This window comes from Prinia subflava, chromosome 9, assembly GCF_021018805.1.
Source record: "Prinia subflava isolate CZ2003 ecotype Zambia chromosome 9, Cam_Psub_1.2, whole genome shotgun sequence".
Classification (NCBI taxonomy): domain Eukaryota; kingdom Metazoa; phylum Chordata; class Aves; order Passeriformes; family Cisticolidae; genus Prinia; species Prinia subflava.
The window spans coordinates 2,389,760-2,415,609 of record NC_086255.1 but is presented as its reverse complement, the minus strand read 5'-3'; the positions used below and the strand labels follow the sequence as shown (position 1 = coordinate 2,415,609).

Sequence of the window (25,850 nt, the reverse complement as noted above, 5' to 3'; positions counted from 1 at the left end):
GGAAAGAGCTTTAATAATTCACAGGGATGCAATGAGTATTTGCCTTTTATATATTCATATTTATCACTTGGCTTGAATTGTAAACATATTAATTCCTGCCTAGCAGTTAATGACTTTGGGTAATGTTTGTACTCTATGCAGAAATTGTCCATATACCTCACGGTTACTTATAGGGACAGCCTAATCAGAGCTACCTCCTTGGCTCTGAAAAACATTTTGTCTTGCTCTAAGGAGCTTTTCTGAGGTATTTTTAAAGCATTTTTAAAATAATGCTTAAAATTACCTCCTCAACAGTTGATGAGTATTTTTCAGCTGTATCAAGAGAAGTTACAAATCCCATTTTTGCCAAATGTCAAGAGTGGGATGAGTGTTGTTGGCTCTGCCATAACTCAGGTTTGGTTGATTTTCTGCTGTGATTTCAAATGTTATGCCTCCCCAAAAATAAGTTAGGATGGTTTTAAATGCATGGAAATCATGCCAGGAAAAGTATGATTACTTTTAATGACAAATAATGACACTGTGGCATTAAAGTAGGGATAAAATATTTTACTCTTGTTTTGAGATCTAAAGATGGGCCCTGGGAATAACTGGGATGTTCTGGTATTTTTCTTTCCCCATTTTTTGTATTTTTAATATATCTAAGCAGTACTGTAACATGTAGAAATACAGAAATATTTGAATTTTATGATATTTTAATCATAGAATCACACAATGGTTTGGGCTGGGAGAGCCCTTAAAGAAAATTTAGTTCCACTCCCTACCATTCCATCGAGGTTTTGCAGTAGCATGTGTACTGATTTTAGGGGTTTTTATTCCTTCGTAATATTTATTTTATATTTGATTCTGTCTTAAAGCTGCTTTGCCTTTGCTGGTTTGATTTTACTTCCTCTTGGGACGGATTCCTGGATCTCCAGGGCTGGGATGGGAAATCCTGGGTGAGTCTGGGCATGAACCTGAACATCAGAACCTGGAAAAGAGATTCCTCTTCTTATGCCCAGATGGGAAGAAAAAGGGATGTGTATCGTGGGATATCGATGCATTTTGTTGGAATGGTGTAGGAAGGCTGAGCTCAGCTCTTGAAGCAAACCAGCCCCATCCCAGGAACGTTCCCTGTCCTGCCCCTGCAGCCCGCGGAGCTGATTTCCACTTTGGAATGTTTAAACCACTGATTGTAATCTTGGTTGGGATTTAATTGCTTTTTCCAAGGAGAGATAAGTTCTCATTTAAGTGTGGATGTGTAATTAAACAAACATCTCTCAGCTTAAGTTGTTTTTGTTGCCCACACGCTGGGGCTGTAGGTAGGGGAAGCAATTCCAGAGCTGAATATCCATCTCTAATCCTGTTGTTAATGTGGGAGTGTTATTGTTAGAACGTGATAAATGACTCCTTATTTGGGAGGGATTTGCTTCTTTCCCTTCTGATTTCTGCCAAAACAAAGTTGGGGAGGAAAATAAAATTCAGTTATAGGTCAGAATTTATTTTGGTGGTGGAAAACCAGCGCTCCAAAATGTTTTGTTGTTGCAGGAATACAGGGAGTGTATCATGAGGAAAATTGTCAAAACATGTTTCTCACCTTTGGTTTAGTGAGAAAATAAAAAAAGCTATTCTCCTAAAATATTTTAGGTGGGTTTTGGTTGACTTGCAAGTACAGAGAAAGCTGAATTAGCTTTGTCTGGAAGCACTAGAGCTTGCTGAGCAAAAATTCCATTCTTTCCTTCAGGAGGAGGAAATGCCCAGGGTTGGAGCAGCCTGGGACAGTGGGAGGTGTCCCTGCCATGGCAGGGGTGGGATGGGATGAGCTGTAGGGTCCCTCCCAACATGGAATCTGTCTGGGATTCCATGATCTTGGCTTTTCTGTGGAATGGAGAAGGGAATGAGACGTGTTGAACACGTTCAGCTTGTTTCTTAACTTCCAAATGTGTTACTGATTCCAAATCAATCATTCCAAATCATATAAAAGCAACAATCGTGTGTGTGACAGGAGATTGCTGGGTCCACGCCGGTTCCTTTACCTCAGGCAGTTTGTCCTTTCCCTCGCTGATGTCTCCTTTTGTCCTTTTTGGAGTTGGATTTCTGCTGAGTTCAGGCAGGAGCAGCAGAAAGAGCCTTTTATCAGCAGGATCCTGTTGGAGCTCATTCTGCTGAACGTTCTGGTCATCGTCCCAAACCGTATTGAAAGAGGGGTTTAATTAATTCACTCCTCCACAATAGAAAAGTTCATCTCCTTTTGCTTAGATTGCAGCTTAGAGATTGATTTCATATTCTTTTCATGAGGCACCTTTGAAGCTCTTCTGGAGGCTGCACATTGTTTAGCACTGCCTCGTCTGAGAGAATCCCCCAAAGTCTTCTGAGTTGCTGCGAGTTTAATAAGAAACAAAATTCAAATTTAATAATGTTAGGGAAGAATTGGGTCATTCTTGGAGACTCAGCCCACGTACTCTCGTGTTCAGGTTCTGCAGATGAGGCCTTCCCTGCTGCCTTTAATTAAATGTTAAGTATTAAACAGGTCTGTGTTCCTTGAGAGGGCATAAAATGCAGACATGGCTGCTTCTCCAAACACCTGCAGACAGCTCCTGCAAAATACAGAAACCCGGGCTGATGGATCTGTGTTGGAAAAAGGAAATGCTGTGCAAGTTTTCCTCTGCTCCTTGCAAACCTTGCACACATTTTACAAAATTGAGCAATTTACCTGCAGAAGTTAAAAGGTAAAGTAAAATTGTGCAAGAGACAAGTTGTGCATGTGGGATAAGGATAAAACTCCTCTGCTGTGCTCTGGAGCCAGGCTGGGAGAATTGGGATTGTTCACCTGGAGAGGAGAAGGCTCCAGGGAGAGCTCAGAGCCTCTTCCAGGAGAGCTGGAGAAGGACTGGGGACAAGGGATGGATGGACAGGATACAGGGAATGGCTTTAATCTGAAATTGGGTAGATTTAGATGGGATTTGGGCAGGAATTCCTGGCTGGGAGGGTGAGGAGGAGCTGGGCTGGAATTCCCAGAGCAGCTGTGGCTGCCCCTGGATCCCTGGCAGTGCCCAAGGCCAGGCTGGACACTGGGGCTGGAGCAGCCTGGGACAGTGGGAGGTGTCCCTGCCATGGCAGGGGTGGAAGGAGTGATTTGGGAGCCAAATTCCAAGAAAAGAGCCAGGTAAGCTGAGGACACTTCTGTAGGCAGAGCAGAGCAATCTCACTCCTGTGAAATCCTCTGTTTGCTGCTCTTGGGTATTAATCTTTTCAGCTCCTCTTATCTGTCAATATTGGAAGAGAAATTCTCACTGGAAATGTGACCTGTGTGGAAATTGTATTTCTCTTATTTACCACATTCATACACGCATTTGTGTAAATACCATTAATTCTGCTGCCACAACATAAAACATCACAGAAAACTGAGCTTAAGTCAGAGAAGTCAGAACAAAGGGCCAGCCTGTTACCAGTCTTTGTGCATTTCATCACTTTTCCTGCTCTTTGGGGAGGAGGGAATGAGAGCATTGCCTGTGCTGGGGATTTCATTTTGATATGTGCACACGAGGAGAGAGCCCTGCCTTTATTTTCCCCACTGATGAGAGCCTGGCAGGAATTCCTGTCTGCAAGGGCTGGGTCACCTTCTGCAGCTGGGAGAGCTGAGAACAGCACCAGAGCAGAGCCTGCATCCCAAAATCTTCCTGTGTGACCACCTCTTCCAATATTGGCAGATAAGAGGAGCTCATACCCACTGTGCTCTGTCCCAAAACCTCGGGAGGGGAGCAGCCCCGGGGTGTGGTGTGGTGGTTGATGTGCTGAGTGAACCAAAGGTAGGAATTAATTACAAAATGCAAAAGCTTGCCCAAAGAGCTCCTCCCGCAAGGAGTTTTTTAATCCAGGGATCTCTGAACTGCGTGGTTTCATCAATTAAATTTGGATTGCAAACATTTCTTATCTATCCAGCTCGCTGAGCCCCTCAATAAAGCAGTTGCTAAATAATTTACGTTAAAACAGGCGGAGGAGAAGCACCAAAAGTGGGATAATTTGTCTTCAAAATGGCTGTTGCTTTTAGGAGTGTATTCATCTGGCAGCATCACCTGTCTGGTGTGAAGATTATCGGTTAAAAGATCATTTCTCTTCCTCTTATTCCCAGAATTTGTCATAGTGATACCTCAGTGCTGCAGAGGCAACATCCCAAATACCTGTGGGCTGTCTCAATTCCTGGGATTGCAGTGCACTCCTGACTGGGAATGCCTCTTGTCTCCAATTATTATATTATATATATATTATATTATTATCATTCCCTTTTTATGGTTAGCTTTTCCTTCAAGTCTTTTCCTGGTCTGCATCAAAGTTTTTTACGTGGCTTACAACATGAATTAGGTTTGATCAATAAAATAGAGATCCTCATTGTGATAGGTTTGGTTTTATTGTTCCTCCTCAGTGGCTTTTGAAGGAAATATCTACAAGGGCGTGGAGTGATAGGAAAACAGGGAATGGCTTTCAAATGAAGGAGGGGAGATTTAGATTGGATATTTAGATTGGAGATTCTTCTCTGTGAGGGTGGTGAGCCCCTGGCACCAGGGTTATATTCCCATATTCAGTGCTGCATTTTTGCAAAACGATTTTAAAAACATTTTTTTATTGCTTTTCCTTTTTATTTTTTATTGTCTGAGTGCTGGCCACTCTCATAAATACAGTTGTTTTCTGTATTTTATGACTGCATTTATAATTTTATTAGCGGTATTAATAGATGTGTAAACCAAGATACCTGAAACAGATTTATTGAGGGCAGTTCTGTAGATTTTCAGTGAAATAATGTTTAGTGTAGCAGAGGGAGGGAAAAGAAAAAAAAAAGCACGAGGAAAGGCAATTGCATTTAGAAAACCAGAAATAAATGTACTGACCTTGAGAACTCCTAAGCACTGTGGGTTCCACTGAAGGGCACTGTTCAATACTGACACTGTGTGGAGCTTTTAAAAGAGAAGCATTTTTGGTTAAAATGGACCTTTTTTTTTGTACAAAAGCCTTAGAAACATGATAAATGGTGTTGCTAAAACATCTCATTAATTTTTTTTTCTCCTGCTCTTTACAGAAGTTGGTGCAAAGCACTTTTGAATCAGGGCACTCTTTGTGTCCCTTCCCGCGGTGTTCTCATCAGCTTCCTAACAAATAAACCTTTTTGCAAAGTGAATTTCAGTCGGGCTGCCGCGATCTTGGAATCAGAAAATCATGGAATGGTTTGGAAAAACCTCAAAGCCCACCCAGTGCCACCCCTGCCATGGCAGGGACACCTCCCACTGAACCAGGCTGCTCCAAGTCCCGTCCAGCCTGGCCTTGGGCACTGCCAGGGGACAGGGACAGCCACAGCTGCTCTGGGCTCAGGGTTGCTGTTCCCTGAGATTCTCCTCGGGGTTGCTGGTCCCAGAGGTAATAAAAGGTTTTCAGTCTTCTCTTTGCCCTGAGTGTTTCAGGAGGCAGAGATGCCAAGCTGAGTCCCCAGTTTGTGTTTCCAAGGTTGTTTATTCTTCATTATCTCAGTTCTGTCCCAGCTCTGCAGGGCGTCCCCAGCAGAGCAGGACACGCGGCGGACTGGGCGGGTCAGAGAGCCCCGCACCTTATGTACAGTACCCCTGACCCAACCACCTTCCAAAATGAACTTTTTATTTACAAAATTGTACCAATACCTACTACCTATGCTAACATGTCAGTTCTACTCTAAACCAATCTCTAAAATCCAACTCAGCACAAGATGAGAATGAGAGCAAGAACAAGGAGCACAGGGGCCACTCCCCAATTCCTCCATCTTGTCTCTTCAGCCCCATATACTAAAAATCCTAGATTCTACATTCACATTCTATGATAAACTAAATACTGCTTATTTTGAATTCTCTCAGCTTGTGATTCTTCACACACTGTGGGCATTCACTGCCATGGCCAGGGGTCAGAGGCAGTGCCCTCCTGGACTCTGTGTGAGGCTGCCTGAGCCCCTTGGACAGACCCCAGACCCCCTGTCCAGTCTCCAAAGCCTCCAGGGTGGCCAGAGGGGTGTCCTGGACTCCACCACTCTGGGAATTCCAGCCCAGCCCCTCCCAGGAGGGGTTTCTTCCCAATCTCCCATCCAGCCCTGCCCTCTGGCAGTGGAAATCATTCCCTGTGCCCTCTGTAAATATCCTCTCCCCATCTCTCTTGCCATCTCTTTCAGATCCACAAATCCACATTCCGGATCCTGCTTGTGCTCCCTGTGAAATCCCTTCTGCTTTTCTTCCCAGAGGGCTCTCCCTGCCTTCACTCCTGCAGGGACTCAGTGCTGCAAGAGTTTTCCTTCTAAAACAGTCCTGTTGACTGAGACAGAATTGTCACAGATCAAATCAGGATCTGTAAAATACTTTGTGAGGTAAAGCAAGGTTTGAAGACTAAATAAAGTGCTATTCACCTCGAAACTCCTGTACCAGAGCTCTGCATTTTGCATGGACTTTCCCTGCCTTGGAAAACCTAAAATCGGTTTTGCTGCTTAGGGAGGCTCTGAACTCCTTAAGTCACATCAGGTAAAGGAGGTGGCACATCTTTTCCTGCAGCTCTGGAAGCAAAATCTGTCACAGAAAATACCTTACTGCATCTTGATTGGCAAAAAGATGCTTCAAAATAATGTTTGTGGCAGCAGGAAAATGTCCAAATATTTATCTGTGCCATTATTGCAGGTGTGAACTTCTGTTTCTGCAAGGAAAAAGACTCCCATGCTATATTCTCATGTTCAAGAGGCAGGGTTTTGCCTAAGGAAAAGGAATATTCTGTGTATTCAGTAAAAAATGTGATAAATGGGAACGTTTCACACTTGTTTTTATCCTGCTGCTGTAGCCACAAAATAATTCTGTCTCTGAAGGTGCTGCTGAATTTACAGTGGGATTTTCAATTACAAGAAAAGAAATGTTTCTTTTAATGCTGTGAGAAATACATGGATGAATTTGTACACATGGAGAGAAGTCTGGGTGCCTTCAGGGGTTTTTGTTCTGGGTCTTTTCCCTGCCTGTCCTGGTGTGATGCTGCTGGGAAAAGCTTCAGGAATCAAACTCCCTTCGGGATGCCCTGGAAGCTGAAACCTCCATCCATATCTTTGTTTTAGAATATAAAACATTCTGGAAAAGAAGAAATGATGGAAGATCCTCTGCCTTATTCATGCTGGGTTTTGTAATACCTTTATACTATAAATTACATAAAATATATTACTGAAGTGAGCAAACTTGTCTGTGGACAAATCGGATTTTACATTTTCACATGGCAAAAAGATGAGATTTGAGGCATTTTAAAGTTGGATTTTTATTTTGTGATTCTGTAAGTGGTGACAATTTAATGAGTGGCTTCTAGAATTGATAAAAATTGATTTTTAGTTCTTTTTTTGTTGCTAATATAGAGAGAATACAAGTTGTAAGCAGAGAGAAAACTTCACTTTTTTATCTTTACAAACTCCCTGGGAGTCATGAGGGACTTTAATCCTTTCCAACAAAATAAATTCTATGGAAATGTTCTGAAAGGCAAAATGTAGTGAATTAATTCAAGTGATTTTGTTTGGATTTTTTTTATTACATCTTCATCTATTTATTTATTTAGCTGTGTAGTCTTTTAAGGCCATGTAAGGAAAATTTAATGGAAAAAATAAATGAAACTTAGACATTTTCATTTATTCCTGACCGTGGTAACAGGGATATTTTAATGAGACATCACTCAGCTGAGTGTAGGTTTGATTTCTCTAGATTTTCTCACTTCTACATAAGGAGCTTAATATTTCAATTTAAATATTTCACTGGGGGAAAATGGACAAGCCTGTTTAAAACAGGGTCTTTTATCCCTGAGGGAGAAAAGTGTTGGCATGTGTGGTCTCTCTTGCAGGGAATTCTCAGTGTTAATGTTATTTGTGGGGATTGTTTAAAACTAAAATTTCCCTTCTTGTGTCTATACCAGAGCCATTTGAACATTGAGTGTTTTGTTTTAGAGGTGATTTAGGAAAATAAGCAATTTTGAAGCATTCCTGGGCCTCTTCAAGTTTTCCTTCAGAACTGAATTTTACAGAAATTTGAAGTAATTTCGCAGTTTGGAATTGCATATTCAGTTTTTTTAATATAAAATGTCTTTCTAAATAATCAGGCATCCTTTCCAAAGAAAAAAGAGATGCTTTGGTGTTGGGTTTAGGTTTGTTTTCTTTTAATGGAGCTGAATTTTCACTCATCCTGCTTGGGAGCGGGATCTGGCTTCCCTTTGGGCAGACCTGCAGATATCCTGGATCCCATTTTGCTTTGGGAATGCTTCAGTCTCAAAGAAGAGAATCATGGAATTATCAAGGTTGGGAAAGGCTGGGACTCCATCATCTCTAAGATCACTGAGTCCAACCATCCCCAGCACTGCCAGGGCCACCTCTGCCCCGTGTCCCCAAGTGCCACATCCATGTGAATTTAAATCCCTCCAGAGATGGGGACTCCAAACCTCCCTGGGCAGCTGTGTCAGGCCTGGATATGAAGGAATCCTTCCTTTCCATGAAGGAATATTCCCAAATATCCACCCTGAGCCTCCCCTGGCCCAGCCTGAGGCCGTTCCCTCTCCTCCTGTCCCTGTTCCTGGCAGCAGAGCCCGACCCCCCCGGCTGTCCCCTCCTGTCAGGAGCTGTGCAGAGCCACAAGGTCCCCCTGAGCCTCCTTTGCTCCAGGCTCAGCCCCTTCCCAGCTCCCTCAGGAATCCTCCAGCCCCTTCCCAGCTCCCTCAGGAATCTTCAGCCCCTTCCCAGCTCCCTCAGGAATCCTCCAGCCCCTTCCCAGCTCCCTCAGGAATCCTCCAGACCCTTCCCAGCTCCCTCAGGAATCCTCCAGCCCCTTCCCAGCTCCCTCAGGAATCCTCCAGCCCCTTCCCAGCTCCCTCAGTCCCTCCTGGGGCTCCAGACCCTTCCCCAGCTCCGTTCCCTTTGCTCCAGCCCCTCCTTGTCCCTCTTGTCCTGAGGGATCCAAAGTGACCCCAGGGTTTGAGGTCCCTCAGCAGTGCCAGCACAGGGGACAGTTCCTGCTGCCTGTGGTCCCACAGTTCCTGCTCCAGTCCAGGTCCACTCACCTGAGGCACCCCTGGGCACCCCTGGGCTCATTCCAGCCCCTCAGCACCCACAGCTCCTTTCCCTCTGGGCACTCCCAGCGCTGCTGGTCCAGCACCCAGGGTGACCCTCAGGGACCCTGGTTTGGACAGGAACAATCCAGGAAAGGCAGGAATTGCAGCATCCTGCTGCCAAAATGCTTCTCTGGTGGATATTCCTTAATTATCTTCCTGTGTGACCACCTCATTTCTGAGCTTTGCAATAGGGCAAAGCTCCCAGGGTAAACCCTGCCACTATTTCAGTGAATAAACAGCTGATAAATGCCCAAAGACATAAAAGACAATGGAAACCCCTTGCAGGACTGGCTGGGTAAACACAGCTTTGCAATTATTCCTATGGTTCAAATTGAAATTGATTTTTGAGAGAATTAGGTACCTTTTTTTACTGGTCTGTAGATGATGACTATGATCTCCAAATACAACTAAAGATTAAAAATCAACTTAAGATTAGAATCTAATCATGTTGTTAGCTATTGCTAACTAGTTAGTAGAGCATATTAAAAACACCTAGAGTACAAATATTGCCTCTAAATAATTACAAACCTTTATTAGCACTGTAATTAAGAGCGGGCTGGCTGCAAGTGATACCTCACAAAGAAAAGTGGATTGGGTTGTTACTGCAACACTTCCATGCACCAGAAGGAAAAACTAAACTTTCTTTTGGTCGCTTTTTACTCTTTCTGGGTTTTGAGATTGATCTGGATGGTGCTGCTCTTCTGGTTTTATGGAATTTCCTGGATTTTGGTGGGGTTTTTTAAGCATCTGAAAATACCACACAGTGAAATGAAAACTTGGGGTTGGTTTAGCTGGAGTGCTGGGAATGATAATTTTGAAAAGATTTCTTCCTTGAGCAGAATATTGACTTTCCAAATGCAAATGCAGATTCTGGGGGATATTTTTAGGTGTGCTGTTTATTACCTTGCAGAGACTTTAATGTCTGAGCAATTTTTAGGTGAAGAATATGTCATGAAAGCTTCAGTGCTAAACCCATGAGATTGGAAATCGGAAACTTTTCGAGACGGGGTTTTTTTTTGTTTCCTTGACAGAATTTTGCATATGCATTAATGAATTTTAATGACAGAATTCTCTCCACTGCATTCTGTGGTTGACTCTAGCAATATTAAGTTTTGATAGTCAGTGTTGTGTTGCATTATCCTAAATAATGGATTCCTTTGCTTTGCTTTTTGCCAGGGGAGCTTCGTGGCCTGCATGACAGCAATCCTGAGGCAAATGGAGGATTATCACTATGCCCATTTAATCAAGACTTTTGGCAAGATGAGGTCGGATGTTGTGGTGAGTTTCATTTGTTTTATCTCTTCATAAGATGCCTCAGCTTGTGTTTGGGTTTTTTTCCTCCTACTGGTCTTTAAATGCACTTGTGAGATGTGAACAAAATGTGTTTGGTGTTACAGATTTAATATAAAATAATTATTTAGTCACTGTGACACGCACAGGAGTACAGCTGGAGCTGTTTGGTGTTTTCAAACATGAGACAGTGGCAGTTAAAAGAAAGCAGTAAAAAATAGTAGTGATGAGACATTACAAAAATCTGGTAAGGAAGGAAGAAAAAGAATATAAAAAAGGCTTTCTTAGGAAAGGAACTCTCAGTGTTAAATCTTCCAGATGTCCTGATTTTGTTTCTTGAAGCAGCTTTTACTTAGAGATCTGCTCACTTTCCCTCTTCTCTTTTATGCAAAACACTTTCACCTTAAAGATGCCCTTAGTTGTTAAATAAGCAATAATAATTGAAATTTGTCTTCTCAGAGTCATTGGGTAGCCTGGCTAAGGCAACAACCCAAGTTAATTAAAGCATAACAGGAGGGAGTTTATAGCTGGGGAGATAATTCTGTGCTAACCTGCAAGTGCCACTGCCATATGGCCAGGCAGGCTGGGAGGGGACACCAGCTCCTGCTGAGCTCCAGCAGTCAGGGATGTCCCACCCCCAGTGCCACCCTGGGGTGCTCCAGGCAGCTTCCACCTGGGTTTTAATCCTTCCTCAGCTCCTCTTCTTCCTCCCAGCCCCACCAGAACAACACCAGGTCTTTCCTTCTGTGTCATTTTTGTTGGAAGCTTCCAGTTTGTCTTGAATTTGTGTTGTTCTTCTGGGTTGGGCAGGGTTTGAGCTCTTTGCCCTGTTCCAAATTCCTGAAGCCTTTTTTTGCTCCTGCTCTGGCATCTCAGAGCTGCTGTTTTAAGAGGAGGAAGGCAAAGTCCAACTGCGAATTGCTGGAGATGGGATCACTGCATGGGAAGGGCTGGGCTTCCTTTGGGAGCTTGGGGCTTCACATGGATGGGACATTCCCAGAATAAGTGGGCTGAAAAGAGTGGTTACAGCAAAGAGAAGAGAAAGTCAGGGTCTTACTTTTTGTGTAATTTCAGTGTTTGGACTTCCCAGTTTGTCTTGAATTTCTGTTATTCTTCATTCTGCCTGTGTTGGGCAAGGTTTGAGCTCTTTGCCCTGTTCCTGGTTTCAGGTACTGAAGCTTTTTTTGCACCTGCTCTGGCATCTCTAAAGCTCAGAGCTGATTTTAAATAATATTTGTTAAGGTGTGGAGGTTTAATGGCAGAGCATTATTAATCCTGTGAGTAAAGGAAACTACAGGGAATAAACTAATTTTTTTTGTTAATTTTAAAGGTTTTTCCACTTCTTTAACCCAACGATTTTTTGTGCCACTCTCATTTGACCCACCCAGTAGAACTGAAATCCAGGAGTCTTTGCTTTTAAACCCAGAGCTGGAGGTGAAAACTGCACCTCCCATTGCAGAGGATTCAGTTTAATCACAAAGCAGTGATTTAGAACTGAAACTAAATTCAACCAGGGAGAAATGAAAAGCTTTTTCTTAAAAAAAGAAAGGCAAGAAAAAGGAAAAACTTAAGCTGTGGTTTCTTTTTCACCACTGGAGACCTTTAAATCTTCCTTCAGCCTCTGCTCTTGCTCAAGCAGGAGTTGGAAGCTCAGGGCTGGAAGTGCTGGGGGAAACTTTATGGTCTGTGTTATGTAGGTGGCAGGTTTAGATTATTATAATGGTCATATTTGGCCTCAAAAGTCCACGAAAAGATGAGGTGGAGTGCAATAAAACCAGTCTTTTACCTCTCTGCAGAACAGAGAGTTTAAGATTTATTAAGGAATGTCTGTTCAAAGAGGAATTTTTTGCTTTAAGATCCCTTGCAGCCCAAACTGCTGTGATTCTGTAAAATCAAAATCTGTGATTCTGCTGTCATCCTGAGATGAAACATTATCCAAGATCAGGGAGGTTGTTTCTGGGACTAACTGATTTTTTTCCCTATTTGTACTTGGTAAAAAATTATTTTTATTTGAGACATGTGTGGTTTAGTTGACAAAAAATGCCTGGCAATGTTCTGCCATGTGGAGAATCTCAGGCTGAGCTCAGGCTGTTTCCTTTCCATCAGTGGATGGGAATTCTTTAGGGGTTTTACCTGCTGTGAATTCTATTTCCTATTAAACGGAATTTGTATTTGTACCTGAAGAGAGAGCAGGAGTTGTAACCCTTCCTCCTTCAGAACAGGTTTTTATGTTCAGAAATATTTGTCCTGCTTCCAGTTACACTAAAAATAAGCAGCTTTTTCTTGTCCTGGTGGCTTCCCTCTCTTCCCACCCCTCAAAAACCCTGAGTTTTCCTCATAAAATGAGGTTAATTCATCCAAACCATTTGCTTTTCAATGAGAACCATAAAATGGAAAAAAGAGCAATATTATGAATACATAAACCCCAGGTGAGCATCAGGAGCCTTTTATTTGATCAATAATTAGCTCCGTTGTTACAGAGCATTATTTAAAGTGCCTGGGTGAGCGTGGGGTTATTAAAATGAAAATATCAGGGGATGGAAACGCAGAGCTGAATCAGCAAAGTAGGTCAGAACCCCCAGGCTGAGGAAGGAACCAAATCATCAACAGCGGAATTCTTTCACCAAAACACTGGAAAATGAGCAGGGAAATCTGCAGTGGGAGCTGCTCAGTGAGGGCAGATTTTCCTGGGCTGGAGGAGAAGCTCTGGGATGAGCGTGGCTGTGCCCAGAGGTGACATCTGAACCTGGGGCAGCTCCAGCCTTGCTGTCCATCCTGTCAAAGCCACAGCATCAGCTCCTGCTTCCCTGGCTGCTGCTGGTGCTGTTCAGCCAGAGGTTGGATTTGATGCTCCTGGGGTCTTCTCCCACTTTGCAGTTCTGGGATTCTGGGACCCTTGCTGATGTTGTGTGGAAAAATACCAGAGGAGATGGGTTTTACCAGCTATAATATGGAGTAAAATACGTATTTTACCAGTAAAGTATGTATTTTACCAGTAAAATATGTATTGTACCAGTAAACTATGGAGCCCAGCACCTGGGAGTTCCCAGAATCCCAGAAGAGCTGGGCTTGGAAGGGACCCCTGGAAATCCCCCAGTCCAAGCCCTGCCAGGGCAGGGTCAGGTGGCTCTGGAATGACTCCAGAGGGGGGAATTTCTCCTTGTTTTGTGAAATAACAAACATCAAGAGAGAATATTTACCAGGGCCTGGAGGGACAGGACAAAGGGAATGGCTCCCCACTGCCAGAGGGCAGGGCTGGATGGGATTTGGGCAGGAATTCCTGGCTGGGAGGGTGGAGAGGAGCTGGGCTGAAATTCCCAGAGCAGCTGTGGCTGCCCCTGGATCCCTGGCAGTGCCCAAGGCCAGGCTGGACACTGGGGCTGGAGCAGCCTGGGACAGTGGGAGTTGTGGATCTGGACGAGCTTTAAGGTCCTTTCCACCCAAACCAGTCAGAGATTTTGGGATTCTGATCTCCAAGCCAGGTCCTCAGGATCTCTGCAGCTCCCTGCATCCACTGATGGGGAATTTCTGAGCCAGGAAAACATCTGAACAGAGCAGTGGAATAAAAGATAAATCTGCTGAAGATTCTGGCTCTCAGAGCTGGAGAAAGACTGATGAGAGCAGGGACTTCAGATTGGTTTCTCACTGAAAAGGTTACACAGGAACCGGTCTCAGTTAAAAGTCCAGTCGATGGAACATATTGGGGATTTTTTTTGTAGGTATTTGACATTTTAAAGATAGACCAGATAAATACCATTACTGAGAAACTGTATCAAAGGGAAGATATTCTAACCTTGGAATAAAAGTCCATTTTTATCTCTGTGTGAAGTGGATCAAGGACTTTCTGCACGAAGTTCTCTTTTCCCCTTTATCTTTCTTGCAGCGTTTGATATTACTGAAATTGTTAGATAGCAATTACAGATTCCCAGATTGTAGGAGATGATTTACATTGTAAAGTACACAAAGTTTCTGGTCCAAAGAATTGTTCGTCTATAGATGTGTGGAAATAAATTGCTTTATGCTGTTAAATTAACTTGTTCTTGGGCAGGTTTTCCCTTGCAGAAGCAATTCCTGCTGCTCCCTTTAGGGAGAGGCCCTCCCAGTTTTGGGATGTCCAAACCATTTTTGTCCTCTGCCCCAGGTGGGGGTGATGATTTGATCTGAAATGTGTTTTCATTTTAATACATAAATAATCTCCATTTCTGGAGAATATCCACGAAGGGAGGGATTATTCATCACGAGACTCCAGGAAGTATTTTTAGTGCAATCAAAAGAGTTGAATAAATATTTAGCTTTGGGGTTTTTTCCCCTCTTTCTATGAACCAGTGTGCTTTTATCAACTTCCCAAGAGTGTGTCATGACAGGTGTGTCACAACCCACGAAAGAACTGGCAGATTTTGTCCATAGTATGGAAAAAAAAGATTTTCCAGCAGAAACTCCTTTTGAATAACTGGTGAAGCAGTGCTTGTCCTTGATGAATCCCATGGGTTGCTTAAATGTGGGATTACTGTTGAAATGGAATTCTTGTAGGATTTATGGGCATCATGTACAAATGTGCTTGAGTGGGATTTAGGTGTGTTTTTTATGCCAAACAGCTTTTTTTGAGGAATCAGAGCACAAAGACCCCTTTGGGGCGCAGTCATTAATAACTGCCACCACCCCCTGGAGTTTTTCGGCCCAGTTTTCTGCAGATATTGTCTCTTCTTTCAGGATTTCCTCATGGAAACATTCATCATGTTCAAGAACCTCATCGGGAAGAACGTCTATCCCTTCGACTGGGTGATCATGAACATGATGCAGAACAAGTGAGTACAGGGGGCAGAGCTCCTCTCCTCTCCTCTCCTCTCCTCTCCTCTCCTCTCCTCTCCTCTCCTCTCCTCTCCTCTCCTCTCCTCTCCTCTCCTCTCCTCTCCTCTCCTCTCCTCTCCTCTCCTCTCCTCTCCTCTCCTCTCCTCTCCTCTCCTCTCCTCTCCTCTCCTCTCCTCTCCTCTCCTCTCCTCTCCTCTCCTCTCCTCTCCTCTCCTCTCCTCTCCTCTCCTCTCCTCTCCTCTCCTCTCCTCTCCTCTCCTCTCCTCTCCTCTCCTCTCCTCTCCTCTCCTCTCCTCTCCTCTCCTCTCCTCTCCTCTCCTCTCCTCTCCTCTCCTCTCCATTAGTGAGAAATTGGCTCTGCCTGGTTTGGGGCTCTTGCACTCCACCAAAAATCAGCGTCAGTTTGAGAACCTGGGTTTTGGGGCCAACTGCAGGTGCAGTAAAATTCTGTCTGTGCCTTACAATAATTCAGTTTTGGAGGATGAATTGCATGTTTTGCATATGACCTCGAGTTAGGTGGTGTTGTATGGAGTTGTATGTCCAGGAATGATTTCATTTGTGTTACAAGAAAGAATTGAAAAACCTTGTAAATCCAAATTCCATCACCCCAGTAAAGTAGAGAGAGGCTGAAAGTGTTCCTAATGCTCATTTTTTTTCCTCAATAATTGCAGTTCTGTCATTATTTAGCATTCCTTTGTGCAGTGTTTTATGCTGGTGACATTTTATTAAGTGTGTCAAATGCTTTTATGTGTACTGAGATGAAAGTATAAGGGAAAAACATTATATTTACCAGTTGCCTGGAGAAATCTCTTCTGCATTTACTGGAAGCTACTATGGCTGTAAAGTTGTCAGCGTTTCCTTATATAAAATCCTGAACCACAGCTCCTGCTCTCCTTATAAAAATGCACCATAACTTTAATCTTGGCTTCTGAAGTCTCCTTAACTCCCTAATAAAATCCATTCTGAATAAATAGGAGATTGAGCCATCTTTGGGTTCTTCCTGCTGGTTTGGAATGCTTGGGAAGCACCTGGTGCTGGAAATAAGGAGCACTTTGAGAGCTGATGAGGAACATCTGAGGCCCTTTGGATTTATTTCCTTTTTTATTAATTTTGAAACTGGTTTTGCTTCAGCAGCTCCGAGTGCCTTGGGAGCTGTGTTGGAGGTGTTGGGAAATCCTCCCAGGAGAACTCTGGGGTTCCTGAAGTTTGGGAGGGATTGAAACAGGACTGGGGAGGTTTGTGTTAGGACATTCTTAATGCCTTAGCTGGCACTGGTAAGTGCAGACAGGGCAATTACGGTGTGGTCAGTATTGCAGGGAGTGTTCCTTTTGTTCCTGGTGTCAGCCCAGCACAGGAGGGACCAAGAGCTCATGGACAGCACCCAGAGGAGGCCACAGAGCTGCTCCAGGGCTGGAGCCCCCCTGGGACAGGCTGGGAGAGCTGGGGGGGCTCCCCTGGAGAGGAGAAGCTCCAGGGAGAGCTCAGAGCCCCTGGCAGGGCCTGAAGGGGCTCCAGGAGACCTGGAGAGGGACTGGGGACAAGGGATGGAGGGACAGGACACAGGGAATGGCTTCCACTGCCAGAGGGCAGGGCTGGATGGGATCTCGGGAATCAGGAATTGTTCCCTGGCAGGGTGGCAGGCCCTGGCACAGGGTGCCCAGAGCAACTGTGGCTGCCCCTGCATCCCTGGCAGTGCCCAAGGCCAGGCTGGACACTGGGGCTGGAGCAGCCTGGGACAGTGGGAGGTGTCCCTGCCATGGCAGGGGTGGCACTGGTGGGATTTAGGGTCCATTCCAGCCCAAACCAGTCCAGAGTCTTCACCTTATTGCCAGGTGACCTCTCAATGTTCACTCAGGTGGGGATTTCACCTTGGGTTTTATTTGGCACTCTGAAATTCTGACCATACAAGGTACAAAAAGAACCTTTCCCTGCCAGTGTTTTTTTCCTTAAAGCACAAAGGGATCCTTCCCCAGGCACATCCTCATGGAAAATTTGGAGCAGTACAAAGCACGATGGTTCACAGTTAGGACAGAGGCTTGGAAATTTTATCCTTAAAAATAGTCTTGTCTTCATCCCATGCTGAACATGAAGTCCTGAGGAAGCAGAAATGGCATAAGTTGATCTTTGGTTCTTCCTGACTTTCCTCAGTGTCTGTAGACAGTAGTTAAAGTTAAAAACAAAAACATTTCTCAGTCCTTTTGGTGTTGAGGAGTACCTTCAGATGTCCTAAGGGGGTTGTCCATCCCTAATTCCCTCGTCCTTTCATTCCCATTGCACCGGCTCCTTTGGAAATGCTTCCCAATTGATTTCCATGCTTTTCATTTTTCCTGTTTGAGTTAACGTGGATTCCAAACCCAGAAAGCTGCATTGTAAAATACCTTGTTTGGTCCATCTGCTACATTTATTTCCACCCTTATAAAGTTTTATTGAAGGAAACCAGATGAAATTTAACAACAGATTCTGTCTTGTAAAGCTGTGGCATCCCCTCCATAGACATAACTCTGAGCGTGCAGTTTTGTGTTGTTTCTGAAAGCACCTCCTTGGGCAGTTCCTGTGCCATGAGCCAAATCAAGGGAGCTAAATTTTAAATGTGTCCACAATTTCATTTGTTTCCTGCATGGAATGTATCTGGTGGTGTGAAACAATGGGAAAAAGAATTAAAATAGCTGGAAAATCAAGCTCTAGTTCCTCTTCTGGACCAGTCCTTTAGGAGGTTTCTCCTGAAGCTCCTCTCCATGCAGTGCTTTGCTTCTAGAATAAAATACTCTGGATTAGGCAGTGGCTTCAAATATTCTGGGTGAGATAAAGTTGTAGCCGTGGGGGAAGAGGGGAAGTGGAGAAATGCATGTGAACAACTGGATTACAGGGAATATTTGCAAATATAGGTTTAGTTCAAATCAAATATTATATTTTGTTGATCTTCAGTAGTGGGATAAATATATAGAAATGTATATATGTATTATATATATTATATATATAAAAATTGTGCACACTCAAGTGACAGAAATTACTGTGAAAACTTTACCTGCCTGTTTTTGGTGCAGTACATGAGAACATCAGGGTCCTCTCTGCTTCCCACCTGCCAGTCTTGCTGTGCCAGGCTCAGGATCACATCCTGAGTTCAGGATCACATCCTGAGTTCAGGATCACATCCCAAGTTCAGGATCACATCCTGAGTTCAGGGTCACATCCCGAGTTCAGGATCACATCCCAAGTTCAGAATCACATCCCGAGTTCAGGATCACTTCCCAAGTTCAGGATCAGTTCCCAAGTTCAGGATCACATCCTGAGTTCAGGGTCACATCCCGAGTTCAGGATCACATCCCGAGTTCAGGATCACATCCTGAGTTCAGGGTCACATCCCAAGTTCAGGATCACATCCCGAGTTCAGGATCACATCCCAAGTTCAGGATCACATCCCGAGTTCAGGATCACTTCCCAAGTTCAGGATCACTTCCCAAGTTCAGGATCACTTCCCAAGTTCAGGATCAATTCCCAAGTTCAGGATCACATCCCAAGTTCAGGATCACATCCCGAGTTCAGGATCACTTCCCAAGTTCAGGATCAATTCCCAAGTTCAGGATCACATCCTGAGTTCAGGATCACATCCCGTGCCTTTGTTCCAACACCCCAGGGAGTCACGCTGTGTTCCTGCCTTTCATGCCAAAATGAACACAAGAAATCTTTGAACCTAACAAGAGAATTCTTCCTTTTTTTGTAAAACACTTGTCTAATGTAGTAAAACTCTCATTTTAGCAGAGCAGTTTGTTGATTCAGAGCCCAAGGTTTTGGTGTTAGCAATTTGATGGAATTGCCACCATCAGTGGTGTGTTCAAGGTGATGTTGGTTTGCAGGTGGCTGATCAGCATTTTGGGGGTAAAAGAATTCATTTTGGGGGTAAAAGAATGATCAGCATTTTGGGGGTAAAAGAATTCATTTTGGGGGTAAAAGTAGAGAATATTCAAACTCTTGCAGTGGCTTTTCCTTTCACTTCCAAATTTTGGTCCATATCAGCACCTGGTTTACTGTAAACACCAATATCCAAGGAAAGGAGATGGAAAAAACCACTGAGGGATGACAGAGACAGATAAGGAACCAAAAGCACTTCTGAAACAGCTCCTTGTAAGGAGGAGCTGGAATTGTCTTATAATTCCTTTTGGGATACTTGTCCACCTTTAATTCCAGCTGCTGTGGGGTTTGTCTGTGCCACATCCTCAGGAAGAGTTATTGTTGAAGCCATAATATCTGTATTTTGTAGTTTGAAGTGATCAGGGAGTGTTCCTGTGTTTCTGGATGGGTCTGGGACGTGTTTGGAGACAGATTCTTCTTTCCAGGCATCTCCAGGAAAACACACGCGAGGAGCTGGAGCTGTAAAAGCAGTTCCAAAAAAAGGCAGGGGTTTTGTCTTGTTTCCATTTCCCCCATCGAAACCATGTTTCCAAATGATTCCGAAATGTTTTAGAAATTGTTTTTAACTTTTGTCAGAAGCTGACAAGCTAAACTTAGGTTCCTCCTAAACACATAACTCAGAACATGAAAGCAATTCCTCCCTACGGTTCCGTAAATGAAAATAATTTAGTCTTTGGTCTTACTTTTGGCATTTGAGACAATTCAGTTCCTTTGGTAAGACCTTATGATATATTAATTTGTAGCTGCTACTTTCATCTGCAGCTGTGCCAGTGGAAGCTGAGTTGCCTATGAAAAAGGAATTTGATGTTTGCTGTTCTATTTTTTGTTTCTAATGTCCACATTTACATAAAATACCTGTTTGTTTTGCCTTTTGAAGTCAGAGAGAAAGGGATGAGATGCTCTCAGTGAAAATGAGGTTTTTTGTCTCTATTGTTTTTTCCAAGAGGAAATAGAGCTGGCTTGGGGAGGGAATCTGGAGGGTGTTACCTGTTGTGTCAGGGAGGGTTAGGTTGGATATCGGGAGAAGATTCTTCCCAAAGGATGGTTGGACATTGGAAAAGCTCCCCAGGGAATCGTCACAGCCCCAAACTCTGCTCAGCAGCAGCAGAAATATTCCTGCATTATGGCCCCTGTTCCCAGCACACATCCAAAACACCACCCCACACCTTCCATGGAGAAAATGCCCTCAACCCCACCCAAACCCACCTCACCAAGCCCAGAATCTCCATGAATTCTCTGTGAGAAAAGCCAAAACAAAAAACCTTGCAAAGAGGAGGACAAAGGCTGGAGGAGACGCTCGGGATAAACACGTCCTGAATGTTTATTTTTGGAGCTCCCAGGGAGGTGCAGGCAGTTCTGCTGCCTGGTTGTCATAGCAGTACCTGTCAGAGCCGTGCTGTGCTCTCAGAATCACCTCCAGTGATGTTTGTGCCCGTCCATCAGCGGGGCAAACCCTGGCGTGCGTCAGGAGCCGCCGCAGCCCGCGCGCCGCTCGGAGCCTTCCCGAGGCTCAGCAGCCTCCCAGTTCATCCTTCCTGACAAGGCACCCACAGCCAAACTGGAATCGGGGTTAGCTTATGGAAATTTGGCTTAATTGCCATATTCTGCCAGGTTCGAGGCAGGCTTATGGAAATAAAAGCAGGATGGTTTTAATAAATGTATGAAAATAGGCTCTTTGCACTTACATAATTGACCAGTCAAGTTGCATCCATCAGATGAGTGCAAGTGCAAAAGCTCTTATTTAAAATCCAGCCCGAGCTCCTGCTGGATGAGGGGCAGTTTTCATAACAGGGAAAAAGAGGCCAGGAGGATGGCAAAGATTGTGCATTGAAAACCACAGGAAAAGCAGGACACCCCACAGTTTCACAGCCCATCAGGTGTTATTAGATCTATGGGATTGGGGTGGAGGGAGCAGAAGAAAGCTTTAAAATCATAATTTCATTTCCCAAATCCCTTCAGGGGTTCAAGCCTGTGTTCATTCCATGTTCAAAGATATTATTCATGGCCTTAAATTGCTCCAGGGGAGGTTTGGGTTGGAGATTAGGGAAAATTCTTTCATGGAAAGGGTTGTCAAGCACTCCCCAGGGCAGTGGTGGAGTCCCCATCCCTGGAAGTATTCCAAAAATATCTGGAACAAGGTGAGTTCAGGGTTGGACTCAATGACCTTACATGAAAATCCAAATTTATAACTGGGGCCCTGATCACTTCAATCTGTCCTCAATATGTTTTAGTGGAAAAGGGTAACTGGTTTACATTTCCAAATTGGAACTGGGATGAAGGAAGTGTTTGAAATGCAATTATGTTTTAGGAGGCCAAGGGATGCATTGTTTCAAGAAGAGTTTGAACAGTACAAAAAGCTTGGATTAGAAGGAATTGCTGCTACTTTTCCTGACTATTAATGCATTTCCTACAGGACTTTGTGCTTACTTCGAAAGTTTTAACAGTCCAGACATGCAGCTTGAACAATCCAATAATTTAATTCAGGGCTGGAATGCAATAAGACTTCAAATGGGAGCAATTTTGTTTTTCTTTAGTGCTGAATATTCTCTATACAGAAAAACCTCCCCCTATTTCCCGTGTATAGACTGAGGATAACAATTTTCAAAGCTTGTAACTTCCTTAGGAACCACTTCTCAAAATTAACTCGAGTGCCCCAAAGTTTGCTCTTCATCTGGGAATAAAAGACAGGAATGCACATTGATAAATCATCTAAAATTTCTGTACGTGCAGGGATTTTTTTTGCTGTCCATAAAAGCCCGTTGCATAATGTACTGACCTTTTCAGGAAAGACCTTGTAGGATTTTTGCTTTAGCATTGTACCTGTCAGATTAACTGCACCTGGGAGGAAAATGAATATACTTGACTGTGTTTGAAATAACAGGGTATTTTCTTATTCAAAGAGCTGAGATTCCTTGAAGAGTATTCTTCAGCAGGTGCTCTTTTCCCTTGATGGTTTCCACCCCATAGCAGGGGGTTTTCTCCCAGCCTTTGGATTCAGAAACATCCCTGGCATTGGTGGAATGTTGGTAATGGTGTGGTTGGGAGAACTGGTGAGCAGTCGGGGCAGCCAGCTGGATTTCATGGTCTGCTTTTCTCCTTAATTTCTGTAATCTGTGAGCACTAGGATGGAGAAGTCATGGAAGGAGACAGGGTTAGATGGGATTTTGGGAAGAAATTCTTCCCTGTGAGGGCGGTGAGGAATTCCCAGAGCAGCTGTGGCTGCCCCTGGATCCCTGGCAGTGCCCAAAGCCAGGCTGGACACTGGGGCTGGAGCAGCCTGGGGCAGTGGGAGGTGTCCCTGCCATGGCAGGGGTGGGATGGGATGAGATTTAGGGTCTTCCCAACCCAAACCAGTCTGGGATTCTGAGAAGCACCTGGTGAAGCTGCCAATGTTGGGATGTGTGTGTGAGATGTCCCAGCCCTTTTTTGAGCACTCCTTCCCTCTATTTGGGACATGATTAATCCTCCTGGGGTCTTGAGGTGGGATAGTGATTTCCAGCACTAAAATAATTACCTTGTTGATCATAATTATATCATCTTAATTACGGTTTTTGTGTGTTTGGAGCCATCTTGGGTTTCTGGAAGTTTTCCTGCAGCAGGGTGTGCTTGGGCTGGTGACCATGTCCAGCATCCACTGTCATGCTGCTTGTTCTGGATTTTTTAGTTGTGTTTCCCTTGACAATTTCCTATCCCTAAAGGTGGATGGGATTTGGTGTCCTGCCAGGAATGGAGGTCTCAGAGCCACGGCAGCTCTGTAAAACCAGAAGGCTGTTGCAGGTCCTCTTCATCCCAAAGCACAACTTGCTTTGAATTTTGCTTCCAAAGTGTCACTGTGGAACATTAACTCCACCTTCATTGCAGCAACCCCGTGACACTTCAACTTTGATTTGCCACAAGAAAATTCCAGTGACTTGGAAGCAAAGAGTTGTCAGGGAACAGCTCTTCTTGCACTAGGAAGAAACACAGAGAGATAAAATGATCCCAACTGCTGCTGTTCTTGAGTTCAAGGGGAAAAAGGTGAACAAAGAGGGTTTTAGAGATATATTTTTTTTCCATCTTACGTTAAAAGAAGAAATTTTTGCTATTTTTGGCACCTTGCAAAGTTTTAGGTAGCGAGGCAGTGCTGAGATTTAGACCTGGAAAATTCCTGGGCATGAATTGGTTGTTCTCTTTGGAGTGGGGGCAAACTGAACCTCTTCAAAACCTTTTGAATGCTCCATGTGTCTTACAAAGCTGGGGAACTTCAAGGAATCTGTGGGTTTATGACAGAATTGTTAAGGCTGGGGAAGAGCTGTGAGATCAGAGCCCAGCATCAGCCCAGCAGCACCAGCTCATCTCAAATCACACATCCACACATTTTCTGAACATTCCCAGGAAAGGGTCTCCACCACTGCCTTGCTGGACAACCCTTTCCATGAAGAAATCTTTCCTGATAGCCAACCTAAACCTCCCCTGGCACAACTTGAGGATGATCCCTCTCATCCTGTCCCTGTTATTTAGAATAATCTTTACTCCAGGATACATCCCGTGTTTCTGCTGTGGCTTTTCCACGGAGGATGTTTCATGTGGAATCACAGGCAGGAGTGGCTGCTCCTCCCAAACACCCGTTTGTCTCCCTGGTGAATTTAACCTGCTCTCGAGTCACCAGCAGTTGAGAGGCACCTCCCAGTGCCTGTCATTTCCTAGACTGGCTCAGAAATGGGATATTTTAAGGGTATTTTATGGAAAAACAGGGCACAGGAGCTGCACACAGCTGAGTGAGGGCAGCTGCTACGCTAAGAAAAACCAAGAGAATGTTGCAAATGGCTTTTTATTCCTTGCTTTTTGAAACCATCACCCACAGGATGCTGTGGATGTCTGGTTTCCTTTGTTTTTAGCAAGATCCTTGGAAAGCAAACTCATTTTTTTGGCTACTTGCCCTCTTTTTTTTTTTTTTTTTCCCAGCTTGCATCTTGACCGTGTTGAGAACTGCTGGGTTTAACACATTGTTTTGAAAGAAAGCTGTAAGAGGTTATTAGGCTGTGTGTCGTGGTAATTCTCTGCTAAGAGCTAATTGAGACCTGAAGAAGCCTTGCCAAAGTAATTTCAAATGGAACACAATGATTCCAATATTATTTTCCCTTCTGGAGTCTAAACCTGGGTTGACATGAAGGTACTTTGGGATGACTGTACTCAGAAGCTTCTTACCAGCCAATATCTTTATCAGTTTGGGGTTTATTACATTTTTTATCAAATTAAGCAAGAAGAATTCAATATATTGTGTGGTAAATGACGGATAATAACATTGTTACATGTTTTTGGTTTTTGTTTTGTGCTCTAATTACTTCAGGAGTAGCAGAAACCCTTGGCAGATTACATTTCCTCAGACAGATCCTTTAGTGTAAGCCTTCCTTTAATTTAAAGTTTTCTTGCAATTTCCTAATTACAACTGAAAAAACCCTTAATTGTCATTTTAAATTTTATATTTTATTTTGTGATTCTAATGTTCCTTTCTCCACTGCTGCCTGAACCCACTCCAGAGGCCCTGGTGTGTAGATACTCAAAGTTTAGCTCTCTCTGAGATGAGCTCATGAACATTTGAATCCACATTATTGTACCAGTGTGGGTGTTTGGGATGAAGCTGCATCTGAGTATTTGCTTTCTCATTTCATGGAGCTTTGGGGACTTTTCCAGCTTTATTCTGCTTTTCCTGGCTCCTCACAGGCAGTTTTGTGACATTCCTTGGGACCACCCAGAGGAGTTTTGCTCCGTAGGTTCCCACAGGAGAAATGATCCCAAAATCAAAACTGAGCAAGTGATGATGGTGCTCTTTGGTGGTGGCAACCCAAAGACCATGGAGCAGCCTGGTGGCACCTGGGGACACAGGTCAGGGGTGGCTTTGGAGTGGACTTGATGACCTTGGAGGGCTTTTCCAACCTAAACAATCCCATGGTTCTGTGGTGGAAGGGAAAAACGTTCTGCCTCAGCCCCAAACCCACCTGGACGTGGTATTGCAGATATTAACTGCAATTCTGGTGCCCTGGCTGCTCATTCTGTGCACATTTCAGCCCCCAGGAGGGGTGTCCACGTCACAGCCCCAAATATGAACATTCTGGGATGTTTTTAGCACAGGATGTAAGGCATGAACACGATGTGGGAACACTTGGTGCTTGTAAAAGCAGCAGCGTGAAGGAGGTAATTAAATAAAGCTGAAGGTGTTAAATCCCAAAGCAGGGCTCCATTTTTACCAAGTCCAAGCTAACACCACGTGGTGTTCATTTTTAACAGGGAAGGTGTGGCAACTTTCACTTCAAATCGTTATTTTTCCACATCAGCATCATTTGAGTTAGTACCATTGCCCATTTAAAAATACCCAGGGAGTGAAATGTGGGCTGCTTTTTCACACTTGGGGTTTATTCATCTTTTCCAGTATTTCAGTCTTGAAAAGTAACAAAAAATGGTTGTTTGGATATTATTTTCAGGCTTAAAGGCATTTTTGGCTGTTAGTCTGGAATTCAGATTTCTGTAGGGACTTTTGCACTGAAATTCTGTGGGCTTGACCATCAATGAGAGATTTCCAGCACTCAGAGCAGCCTGACTAAACAGAGATATAACATACTATAAAATAATACTTTGCTGTAAATGTATTAATTTTTTAATAATTCACAAGAATAGTGTCCAACCCAGTTATTAATTTAATACAATTTGGGTAAAATATACCTAAAGCCTTGTTTGCTTTTACCTTGGCAACACATTCCTTTTCT

General features: G+C 43.9%; 1 protein-coding gene across 3 annotated transcripts in view; it reads left to right on the top strand.

Annotated features, from left to right (window-relative positions):
- DOCK1 (dedicator of cytokinesis 1) overlaps positions 1-25,850 on the top strand; it is a 262,705-nt gene that overhangs the window by 130,465 nt on the left and 106,390 nt on the right. For all 3 annotated transcript variants that reach the window (XM_063405101.1, XM_063405102.1, XM_063405103.1), the window contains exons 28-29: positions 10,276-10,377; positions 15,100-15,194. In XM_063405101.1, the coding sequence (XP_063261171.1) occupies positions 10,276-10,377; positions 15,100-15,194 (197 nt within the window). The remainder of the gene's footprint in view (positions 1-10,275; positions 10,378-15,099; positions 15,195-25,850) is intronic.